Genomic DNA, 12,567 nt, shown 5'->3' with positions numbered 1-12,567 from the left:
AGCACAAACATATCCGGTAATGCCTGCTCCTATATGCAAGCCATTTTTAAATCCAAACAAACTTGATGTTCACAACACAAAGTTCACACGACTGTTGTGCAATCAAATACACAGTTTTTTAAGCAGAATCATGCTCTTGGCTGCAATATTGACAGCAGGCTAAACCCTCCATTGTAAATATATCTAGTAAAGCTAGGCGATAAGATGGGAAAAGAGATCTGTTTCTAGGCTCTGTTTTTTCTCAATCTTGAACCAAATTACTCCTCTGAAGGCTGGAGCAGAGGGACTGTCTATCTAGCTAGCGATGGTGAGAGCCCTTGGCAAGAATGAATATGCAGAAGAAGACAGAGAGTGACTTACAAGGAGGATCTCAGAAAAACAGTGAATTTTTTCATCTCCCTTTTTGCCTCCATGGCATCTGAAGTAGATTTCACAATTTTCAACTTCGCATAATTTCAAATTATATTAAAAATTTGAAGCATTTAAAATTTACAGTAGCAATGAATTATCAAAGTAACAGAGGACATAAATAGCTTTAGTGATTAACAGAATAAGAAGCAAGGCATGAAAACCATACTTGCCTGTAAAAGAACTTTCTTCCATATATTTCTGAGGATTAACAATATCATTTTAATATAATCTTTGCTTGCAATATAACTTTGGAGATATTTATTGCTAAGTAGTTTATTGCTTATACTGAAAGGACTTCTTTCTTTCTTTGTTAGGTTAACATGGCATCTCAGATTCCCTGGTATGAAAGCCTTGCGCAGATGAAGACGCCCTGGGCCTGGAAATCACATCCCCATTCTCATGAGCCAATAATCCAGAATCTTAATTTAAAAGTTCGAAGTGGTCAGATGCTAGCTATTATTGGAAGCACTGGTAAGAGCAAAGAAATTTCATGATTTGATCAATTCTCAGATAAAACATACACTGCCAAGAGCAATACTCTGCAGTCCTGAATTACAAAATCTAGTTGAGAAACGACTGTTGAAAATGTGTCACTTAAATACGTTCTTTAAAACATATAAGGAAATAAAGTATGAGTAAACACAGAATGATACGGGGGGGGGATTGTAATTAAAATTTATTTCCAAATCCAACTTTTTCATGGCTTTTACACATTTGCTATTTTTTCTTGAGGTGTAGCAGGGTTTGTCATAATTGTGACCTGCAGTCCTGACTCTGCTGGACATGAACAGCTTCATGGCTCAGATTCAAAACAAGCCAATTGCAGACTTTACCCAGTAAAATAGCAGACAAATGAGGACAGACCCTGTAAGAAATATCAGTGACAACTTGCATAGCCATAAGCAGAAATTCCCTTCAGACTGAAACAGTTCTAACAGGATAAAATATCACCTTTGAATTAATTAAGAGAAATTTAAGGAGAAGAAAAGACAGTTCTTCTTCTGCTTGGCTTTAAATTGGGTCTTTGACTTCTTACATTTTCTAGTGGGACTGGTTTAATCTTCTCAAGGTGAGGGTGACTAATAGAGAGATGGCCTTTACCCCATGTGGTTAGTTGAATCTGAGCTTATCTGGAGGGATAAGTAGTAGACATGTAACCTATTAAAGTGAAGTAAAAAGTACCTATGCTTTGGAAGCAAAAAAACCCCATGCTGTATCTCCAATAGACCCTGACATCAGGTTAGCCCAGTGATTCAGTAAAGATGGTCTCTTTCAAAGGCAAAGTATATTTGCCAAAGAAATTTCAACTTTATTTCTACAGAACAGGTTTTTCTTCCCCATTGCCATGGGAATTTTTTCTTAGCAGAGATCCTTAATGTATTTGAAGTTGTACCTTAGATATTGTCCTGATAATAAAAGGAAAAGCTTCTAATGAAATAATATATTGAGTTATAGCAGCTTTGTAAGGTAACATACACTGAGCACAAGCCCCTTTCAGCAAACCAGTCGAACTATTTTTAAAAGCTGTTTATCATCTATTTCATCAAATGGCTTAGTAAAATGGATTAAACTGCTGATGGGTTTCACATTGTCAATGGCAATCAATATGTCACTCTTAAATAGAGCAATACATGGTTTACAGATGGATGGGTTTCTTTTTTAAAATGTATATATTAAGAAACAAGTGTGGAGTTAATCTTTCAACAGGGAGACTAGAAATAAATGACATCTAATCATAATAAGACAGCTTTGTGTGTTTACATACAATATCATACAGCAAAAAGGAAAAAATCATTTGCTATTGAATTCCAAATCAGGTGTTGCTTTCATTGTTTTACTTCTCTTAGATCTGAGTATGATCCAGCTTTTCTTAATTATTTAAATGACTTTTTGTCTTATTTAAGTCAATAATTTTTATTTCAATCATGATTAAGATTCCTATTGTCTGTGTAATCATTCAGTGCCTTAGTCATACAGCTGTTCCAGCTGCCATTTCTGAATTCACAATTCTCTCCACAAAGCAAGCTCTCACCAAGCATTTAGGTGCCAGCCCTGCACCCAGCATGGGACACCACCTTTCACCTGTGTTTCAAAAGTGAAAGAAAGGTTACAGGAAGGCAAAGACCTTATGATCTTGCTTCTTGAGCTCATGGAACTATCCTCAATGCCCAATAACCAGTTCTGCTGGGAAATAAGAGAGTTTAAAATCATGTACTCCGTTTCAGAGGAGAGAGATTTCCTGAACATGAGCTTATAGTCAGTATTTTCTTTCAAGATCATTCTGTCTCTGCATCTTTGGAAAAGCTTCAGGAAAGGCTGGGGAAAAGACATTAAGGAATGGAAACTCCTATCCACTGTCTGTGACTAAATCACTTTTCAAATTTATCCCTTGGAAATTAATATAATTATCAATTCTCATTCTTCTAGCTGGTGGAAAGACATCCTTGCTTGATGTGATAACCTGCCGGGATCTTGGAGGCAAAGTCACGACTGGTCAAATCATGATCAATAATAAACCCTGCACACCCCAGCTTGTTAAGAAATGCATAGCACATGTGCGTCAGGATGACCGACTGCTCCCTCACCTGACTGTCAGAGAAACGCTATTGTTCGTTGCCAAACTGCGCCTTCCAAAGTTTTTTTCAGACTCACAAAGGAAAAAAAGGGTAATTAAGCTGTTGGAAAAAAATAAAGTTGTCAAAAATGTGTCTGACAGGAATTATCCAAGAGATCCTGTGTGTTTGGAGTCAGAACAGCTAATCTGGCATTTTTTTATGTAGATTATGAATTATAAACCTTTCTCTTCTTTCAAGATAGAAACCAGCAATTGTTCCAAAGCTCATAAAAAATGACAATCTAGAGAAAGCATTAGAGAGGCTGAAAGAAGAACTAAATTGCTGATCACTGAGTCTTTTTTAATGTTATCTCTAAAAATCAAGATTTGTTTTCAAGTGTCTCTTAATCAGATAGCACTGAAATATCCAGCTGAATTTTAACCACGTTAATCATATTTTCAGCTTTATCTATGCACGAGTGTGCAAAAAACCTCTTGCTTTATCTCTGTTACCCTTCGGTTCCCCTCAGGTAGAAGATGTCATAGCAGAACTACGGTTGCGTCAGTGTGCAAACACCAGGGTAGGGAACGAGTATCTCCGTGGAGTTTCGGGAGGTGAGAGGCGGAGAGTGAGCATTGCTGTGCAGCTGCTCTGGAACCCAGGTGAGCAAAACCCTGACACCTTCCTGTGCCTACCACAGATCACTGGGGGAAATGGGACCGTAAATGAAGATAGGTTATTTCAGGGGAGAGTCATAGGCACAGTTGCCCCTGAGGTAGCTTGAGGAGGTCCTACTCAGGACGCTTAACAGGTCTTGTACCACCCTCTGGCAGAGGTTACCTCTCCATAGTAAAGTTAGACACAGCAACCGAGAGCTGTTTTATTTGCTTAATTTGCTTAAATTGAAATCAGTGCTGATCACAGATAATATTGCAATTATTACAGTAACATTGCTGTAAATGGAGTGTTTCAGCAGCTAACCCACTTTCGCTTCTGCCACCTCTGCTAGTGGAAAAGCAGTGACAAACCTAGGCAGAGCCCCCCTGCTCTCTAAAACCAGCATCACACAAACTACTGGAAGTTGCCTGAAGTAACCCTCACAGCTGTGCTCTGGTTTGTAAATACCAATGTGAGGTTTGTTTTTCGTCTGACCACATGCCATAAGTTACTTAGACTGCTGGCCTATTATAACACTGAGATTGTTTTCCTGTCCTCCAACCCAGCCTCCATTTACATGTGCAATGTTAATAGGGAAGGTAATTTTTTAAGTGTATACTCAGTCACTGTGGTCTTGTGCAACTCAGTGAAGGGGCTGGCTTTTGCCACAGGACTAGAAACTTCCATTGCCTTCAGTAACAGCAAAACTTGATGCTAAATCCGCAGTTGATTTTGTAGGACTAAATCCCCTATCTGCTCAGCTATATATCAAAAGCACTACTAATCTTGGCTTCAGCCTCTTGTTGAGCAAGACTTTCTATCAGCTCGCCTACTGGGAAATGGATCTGAGAAATTTTTTCTTGTATAAACGTCATATTTTTGTAATTATGGGGAAAGCAGAAGTCTTTTTTTATTTTTTTTTTTTGTAGGAAACAATGGTCAGGAATAGATGTGCTGATACTGAAGTAAAAGAAAATAATCAGTTCTAGGAAAAGTAAATAAAGCATTCTTTACACTTTAAACGTGCTATAACCTCCAGCAGACAAACCATGTTTGTGTATAGCCATTGCCTTATGCTCATCGAAGCCCTTAAGCTCCATAACACCACAAACACTACAAATTAATAAAACACTTCAAAGTTTGTAGCAACAAAGTGCAAAACAAACAAGTAATTCCAAACATATGCATATGTCTTCACATATATGTATACAGACTACAAGTTGGGGGAGGAGAAGCTAAGTTAATACTGTATGGGTACCTACACATGAATAATGCAGGAGGTTTTAGTATCAAGCATTTAGGTTAAAATGTTTCAGGAGGCAGGATACAAAACTAGTACTATTGTTTTAATTAATATTAATGTACCTGATTAGTACAGGCAGTGCAAAACTGCAGAGAAGAATGTAAACTTAAGAAGGAATTTAAATCGGCACCTCAATGAAAGATAAAGAAAACTCTTGTTTCCAGTGGAAGCAAGAGAAGATTTAAAATAAGTACTTTTGGCCATCATGTTCAGAAAGATAGTGAAAGAAATTGCCACTGTTGAATATTCTGTCATGTTGGTATGAAATATACTTTGGACTTTAAAAAAAAGAATATATCCATGAGATTTCATGCACTAGAACCATTTCACTTAGAACTTATTTTCTAAATTAGACATGCTGCTTTCCTCAGCTAAACTTATTGTCTTTGGCAGGAATACTCATACTTGATGAACCCACATCTGGATTGGACAGTTTTACTGCACATAACCTTGTGATAACATTATCCAGACTGGCCAGAGGAAACAGATTAGTCCTTCTTTCACTTCATCAGCCCCGGTCAGATATCTTCCAACTGTTTGATTTAGTTCTGATGATGATTTCTGGACTCACTGTTTATTGTGGAACAGCTAGAGACATGGTCCAGTATTTCACAGAACTAGGCTATCCCTGCCCAAAGTACAGCAATCCCGCGGATTTCTACGGTTAGTATCAAACACTGCCATAAAAAAAGGTTACTGGAGATCATGTGCTTTCGTAAGTGTATCAGCTAACATTGATTTTTATTGACCATAACTCTCAGAAATGCTTTATAACTGACTCAAATCAATACTGCAGCAAATTCAGTTTTTAACAAGATCCTTATTTGTCAGTATATGAAATGTAACAAAAACAAGAGGTATGGGCAAAATCAGTTTTAAATAATCCTCCTTCTAACCCTGCCAGGTGTAGCAGCCCTTCCACATATTTAGCACACTTATTTCCATGTTTTAATTGGTCCAAACTTTAATATCTTCACTGGGAAAGACATGGATGAACTGATCAATTGCTTTCTGTAGCCAGTTCTCTGACGTTTGAATCCAGAAATGTAGGAAGCTTTTTTCCCAGAGTGAGGAATAATACAGCTGGAACAGTAAAAGGGAAAGAGGAGTGCTGCCCAACAGGGCATGTTGTAAGGGAGAAAAACCAAACCCAGAGAGCAGCAACCCTTTTATTCCTCTTCTCGAAGAACATTAACTACATGGTTCCAAATCCATTTTTTCTTCTGGGTTTTGCAACATGCAAAGGGAATCTGGCCCTGTTAATCTAATGGCAGTAGTCTCTTACCACAGAGGTTGGTTCAGTTCCAGCCTCGAGGTCAGCTGGCTCAGAAACCTTATACAAACACCAACCTCAGTGCTCTGGAGTCAACTCTTTAGCTGTGCATATGTGGCAGGCAGTGTCTGCTCATATCAGCTGTGCAGAGATAAACAGAAGTAAACCTCACTGTCAAGCCCTGCAAAAAGACCTTTGTCATCACCATGGGTCAGAGCAGTCTCCACTTGATGAAGGCTTGCAGCACCTTGTATGTGAATGGAGACTGAAGCATCCCTGAGGAGCCTCGTAGCTGTAAGCCTGTGTTACAGGGAGAAACCCCTGCGACATGAAGGCAGGGAAGGATGAGGAAGAAAGGCGGAAGCTCATTTAGTGGTATGCACAGAGTCAGCATCCATAGAGAGAGGAGAAATATGGGCAGCAGAAAGGCAGAAATAGGACAGAATGGTAGAGGATGCCACAGCAAGAAGGAACACCTGACAGAAATGCACACATTCTGGCTGTGTGTCTGATGGAGAGACAGGATACCATGGCAGAAGGGAAGAGGTAAGGCAGACTGCAACTCGTTTTTGATGGACTCCTGCCGAGGAGTGGCTGCACAGAGATGATTAGCCCAGTGTAAGGACTTATAAAATGTGCAGAGATAGTTATCTCAGTAAGCAGGTGCAAAATGTCAGGTATTGTCACTCTACACTGAAGGTCAGCACAGGAAAATACTATTATTAAGATTTAAAAGACTACTAGATTAAAAAAGATAATTGCTCAATAAATAATGCTGAGTCATTTATTGTTGCTTCTACTATGTTGTCCTTAGATAATATCCTTGGGCTTTCTCAGTATCAAGTAAAGTTTATGGCACCTCTGTACGATACAAAAAGGATGATAACTACCATATTGCAGGTGGAAAAATACCACGTGATTTAAGTTAGTAACATAACAGATTGTGAATGCCTGCATGCCAAGAAGGAAATTCAAACTGTTTATTCCCAGCAGCCCTCTCAGGCCACTATTAAAATTTAGAAAAATGTGAAATAGTAGTCTACAATATTATAATAAGCAATTACGAGATCTCAGTGATTCGTTGAATGACTAGGGACATTTCCCAAGACAAAATACACATTAACAAGCTGTTCTTCCCTAATTACCTAAAGTAACTGATAAAGTTTTAACCATTGTAGCTTAATGCATGCACACAGGTTGTACTGTCTGTTCATGATAAAATTTCTGATTCTAAACACATCATGAAGTTACTACAACTGTAGCATATGGATACATGTCAAATGTCTTGCAGTTGATTTGACCAGTATTGATAGACAGACTGCAGAAAAGGAGATGGAAAGCCGAAAAAGAGCAAATACTCTTGCCAACTTGTTCCTAGAAAATGTCAAAGATTTTGGTGATTTCATATGGAAAACTACTGAAGGAGACAATGCTGCAAAAACACTCAGCAAGCAAAGGTAAAGAGCAGAATGTCATACAGCAGAACTAGAATTAACAGCCACAGCCTGTACTAATTTCCTTTTTTTTTTTCTCTTTTTTTTTTCTATTTTATTTTGGGCAGGTCCCATTTTAATTCAGAAGAGGCTATCAACATGCCTCACCATTCATGTGATCAGTTACCAGGAGCCTTAAAGCAGTTCACTATATTATTAAGGTAACCTATCTCCGGCATAAACAGTTGTATATCATGCCTGTTTGCATTTCAAAGCATAAGAAAGCAGCACAAAATAAGAACTGAGTGCATGATGAAAATGCAGAGCTCTAGGCCTGAGCACGCCTAGAGCAGAGGTGTTGCTGTACCAGCTCACCCCAGCTGTCTGCGCAGGACAGCAGCCAGGTGTAGGACCCCACCTTTCTGCTCTAGAGCTCCCTCCAGTCAGCTCCAGCTTACATCCCTGGGAGCCTGCAGCTTTAAGAAGCAGCAAGAGCCTCCAGGCTCAGCAATACATGTCGCAGATTTGGGTGCTGCCATCCTGATACCCGGGCCAAATTGTGGTGACTCAACCCTCACTAAGCCCAGGCTCAGGCATTGCCATCCTCACACCTCCGTCTCAGATTTGAAGACAGAAGCCTTTACTGATGATAATCAGCACAGATGATAGGTACTGCAGTTGGGTTTCATGCTTGTGTACTCAAAAGAAACATGATCAACGGGGTTAGAACCTGTAAAACATCACTACCAGTATCAGCTTCTGTTAGCATATGGTACAGATCCCTAACAGAAAGACTTTTGTGGCTGAAGTAATTGCTTCCTTTGAACAAGAGGTAACGGGTTAAAACTTAAACAGGGGAAGATTAGATTGGATATAAGGAAGAAATTCTTTACTGTTAGGGTGGTGGGGCACTGGAATGAGTTGCCCAGGGAGCTTGTGAATGCTCCATCCTTGGCGGTGTTCAAGGCCAGGTTGGATGAGGCCTTGGGTGGCATGGTTTAGTGTGAGGTGTCCCTGCCCATGGCTGGGGGGTTTGGAACTAGATGATCTTAAGGTCCTTTCCAACCCCAACTATTCTATGATTCTATGGTTCTATGGTTCTGTCTCTGAAGTCAGACCGTCCCACCTCCATTGCCTTCCTTCAAGCTTTCAGCATTTCGGACCTTAAATAGTAGGCAGCTACAGACACGCAATAGCTTTGTTTAAGTAAAACCCTTCACAGAAACAGATAGCCTGACACTCCTATCCTATTTGAAGTCAGGAAGTCTCAAGAACTGATTTTGGGAGAGTGTTCAGACAACGTATCTGAATTTAAGCAGCATTAGTAAGTACTATACCTTATGGTCGTGTTACTGTTTTCCTAGTCGTCAAGTCTCCAATGACTTCAGAGATCTTCCAACGCTATTAATCCATGGATTTGAGGCCCTTCTCATGTCATTATTAATTGGATTTTTGTACTATGGCCACGAGAAAACCAGACTTTCTATTCGTGACACAACAGCATTGTTATACATGATAGGTGCGCTAATCCCATTCATAGTGATTTTGGATGTTATTGCCAAATGTAAGTGCCAGTTTTCTTGTAAAAGTTATAAGCAATCAAAATAAGAAAATTCTTAAATTGATAAAAAATTTATACTTTTTAATGCAGCCCTAAGATGAAACCAACCTGTTTTTTCCTACCCTGCAGGTCATTCGGAAAGAGCTATGCTTTATCATGAATTGGAAGGTGGAATGTACTCTGTTAGCCCATACTTCTTTGCTAAGGTAATTGAATTCGTTGCCAGAAAATACAAACTGCTAGCTTTAACATTAAAAACCACAAACAAATCAAAGCCTTGTTGTATAAATGATCACATTCATATTAGACTTTGTTCTTTTGTGTCTGCCAGCTAAGGCTATTGTTCTTGCTTCCTTGGCATTAATGGATGAAACCTCACACTACTTTGGACCTGTTATCATAAGTCATGGCTGAGATCTTTCCCAGAAGAAGAATCTTTCACTGGGTTGTTTAGCTGGAAGCTGAGAAATCTCAAACTCAAATGTGAGGGATTAGACCATTTTGCATACCTGCATATTTCATTCACTGAAACATTTTTGAAAGTTTGATTACATGCCTTGATCTGCAAAACAGAATGTTAATACTAAATGCTAAAGCAAAGGTAAAACAGACATGACAAAATGCTAACTGTGACATTTCCTTCCAGTAGTTGTTTAAGCCTGTACTGGTCAGAGACAAACTTAAGTGCATAAAAAGGCAGAGTTTCTGAAAAAACAAAACCAAAATCCCAGAACTTTTTAAAAAAATACATTCTCCTTTTCACAGGGGTTTAGAACAATCCCTTCTTTGTCATGTTGCCACTGTTGGTGTTCTGCCTGCCATGGCATCTGTAATTCAGGTTTCCATTTCTGCACAAGACTTTAAATGCTTATTAATGGTTGCCAGAGAAAAATACTCTTTGCATTGTGTCACAAAGATTGCACATTATTCATAGAGAAATCGATGTAATTTGTTACAACCTTAGTATTAGAAGATAGTAACAGCCCTCTTTGGAAGAAATAATCATAATACTCTCTATACATGTCTTTAGATATTTGAGAAAATCCTGCGCGTTTTTGTTTTACACTGAGTTAAGTAGCTGCTAAGTGGATTGCCTTTGGGACAAAGCAGGGAACGACCAACAGCCATATTTGTCTTCAGTTTGATCTCACACCAGCGTCAACCAAATTTGGACAAAACATATGGCTTCCATGAGTCAGTAACAATATTATTATCAAGCACACCAGTTCTCAGGGAAAGTGTCTTAAATTCTTAGTACCTGGCAAAACAAGACATCTAATCTGTAACGAGAATCCTCTCAATTTAACAATTAGTTATAGGAATTGTCACAACTGGAGAAAAAATTAGTGAAGATTTCAATTTCTGGCTTTGCATGTCACTGACAACACCTAACAGGGAGAGGGCTGCATTCTGCAGGAGTATTTCCTGTAGTTTTTATAAACAGTCCATGAGTACATTAAGGCACATTTCAGGTGGTTTTGTAAATATTATTCAACTTATTCTCTAATTTTTTCTTCCTGAACAGATTTTGGGGGAGCTCCCAGAACACTGTGTTTTTGTTATCATTTATGCAGTTCCCATCTACTGGCTGTCAAACCTTGTTCCTGAAGTAGAACATTTCCTGCTGAACTTCCTCTTGGTATGGCTGGCTGTGTACAGTGCCCGTGCAATGGCACTTTGGATGGCAGCACTGCTGCCGACATTACAGCTCTCAGCCTTCTTTGGCAACGTCATTTTCACAGCATGCTACCTGAGTGGTGGTTTTGTGATAAGCCTGAAAAACCTCTGGACAGGTAGGACAAAGCTCCCACCATGTCTCCAAACTGAAACTTTGATGATTTCCATCAGCAACTGGTTGTTGTGAGGCTGAGTGTGTCCAGTGCAGGAAAACTCAGCTTTATTTCTACCTTTGCAATTGTCATCTTGGGTGGTGACATCTTGGAGTCAGATTGTTCATTTTACATAATTTTCTCCAAGAATGAGGTAATGAGAAGTTTGATCAAAAAAACCCCGTTAGATTTTATATTGTTGCTAATTTTTTTCAGTTAAAGGAATTATATTCAGTAGATAAAGTCTGAGCTCCAGTCTTTATCTGTTGACTCTGTTGACAGTGGGAGTTTGAAACACGTGGATATTAGTGTTCTCCTAATTGTCCATCTCCATGTGAAAATATAAAGTATCTCTGCCATTTTGTCCAATAATGAAAGGGTATATATTTACAGTATGTGGTTGTCAAAAAATTAAACAAACCTGCTGTATTTGGCAGCCACACAGCAGTTTTTGAAGTCTCAAGTTGTGTGTATGTGTATCAATTTCTTTCTGCCCTTTTTTTTTTTTTTCAGTTCCATATTATTGTTCTAAGATCTCTTTCATCAGATGGAATTTTCAAGGAATGATGCAAATTCAGTTCACTGACACCACATATGACATGCCTTTCGGAAATTTTAGTTTTCAAGTACCCGGGAAACTTGTAAGTCAGTAATAAGGATCGTTACAAACATTTGATAAGCAAGTAGAACACTATTTGTGTGCCTGTCATATTTAACTAGAAGCTGTAAGCCTCAAATTTGGCAAGCACTATATTAATATGCAAAGTCATGTAACACTTCGTATGTTTCAAATTTGGGCCTACAGCAGTCACTCCTTTTGTGCCTTTCTTCTTAGTGGAAGAGAAAAAAAAGGAAAAAAAATAAAGGGCAACTATTATCTACACAAGGCCCAACTACTGCTTGCTGAAATTGCACAGAATCTAAGCTCTGCTCCTCAGAAATACTGCAGCCACTAGACATAGTGTATGCGCAACCAGCTATCAAACTACTCCGAGAGTTACAGCTTGCTGAAGACCAAGGGGAAGGGCGGGAGGGACCAGACATTCACAAAAATTGTGTGTCTGTTCCTAGTTTTGTGTTTTCCATGGTTACAGGTGATACGGTCTATGGACCTGGACTCCCACCCTCTCTACATGAGCTACCTCGTCCTCATTAGCACCATTGGCATTTTCCTGTTTTTATACTACCTGTGCCTGAGATTCATCAAGCAGAAATCAAGCCAAGACTGGTAACAGCAAACCACGCAGAGGAGGTGCAAAGAGAGCGTAGCTGCGGGGCTGGCTCGCCGCAGGATGGCAGCAGCACACCGGGAGCCGCCGGCTTCATTCCGGGACTGCAGGCCGGAATTGGGGCTTGGGAGAGGGTTGAGGGGAGGGTGGTTTTGTTTGACGCACTGGTTTTATAGGTGACAAGACGCTTATGATTTCTCCACGCCTTGAAATATTCCGAGCTATGGGCCAGCGATTTAAAAAGGACCCATCTTGCTTCGTACTAACTGATGTTTTAGTCCCTCATGCTTGAATATAGAGTGATTACACACTTAAT

At 39.4% G+C, this 12,567-nt stretch overlaps 1 protein-coding gene across 1 annotated transcript in view; it reads left to right on the top strand.

The window, feature by feature from the left end:
• Nucleotides 1–12,254, top strand: part of LOC308219692 (ATP-binding cassette sub-family G member 8-like) — a gene marked incomplete at both ends in the record, with an annotated part of 53,733 nt that extends 41,479 nt beyond the window's left edge. The window contains 11 exons of the mRNA XM_080614997.1: nt 726–882; nt 2,839–3,077; nt 3,496–3,628; nt 5,320–5,589; nt 7,491–7,656; nt 7,761–7,853; nt 8,997–9,196; nt 9,323–9,399; nt 10,719–10,986; nt 11,536–11,663; nt 12,117–12,254. Of these exons, the coding sequence (XP_080471123.1) occupies nt 726–882; nt 2,839–3,077; nt 3,496–3,628; nt 5,320–5,589; nt 7,491–7,656; nt 7,761–7,853; nt 8,997–9,196; nt 9,323–9,399; nt 10,719–10,986; nt 11,536–11,663; nt 12,117–12,254 (1,869 nt within the window). The remainder of the gene's footprint in view (nt 1–725; nt 883–2,838; nt 3,078–3,495; nt 3,629–5,319; nt 5,590–7,490; nt 7,657–7,760; nt 7,854–8,996; nt 9,197–9,322; nt 9,400–10,718; nt 10,987–11,535; nt 11,664–12,116) is intronic.
• Nucleotides 12,255–12,567: the final 313 nt, after the last annotated feature.

The sequence above is a fragment of the Psittacula echo genome (assembly GCF_963264785.1).
Source record: "Psittacula echo genome assembly, chromosome: 4".
In the NCBI taxonomy this organism is placed as follows: domain Eukaryota; kingdom Metazoa; phylum Chordata; class Aves; order Psittaciformes; family Psittacidae; genus Psittacula; species Psittacula echo.
Note: the sequence above shows the minus strand (reverse complement) of the source record. Positions and strands in the feature narration are given on the sequence as shown.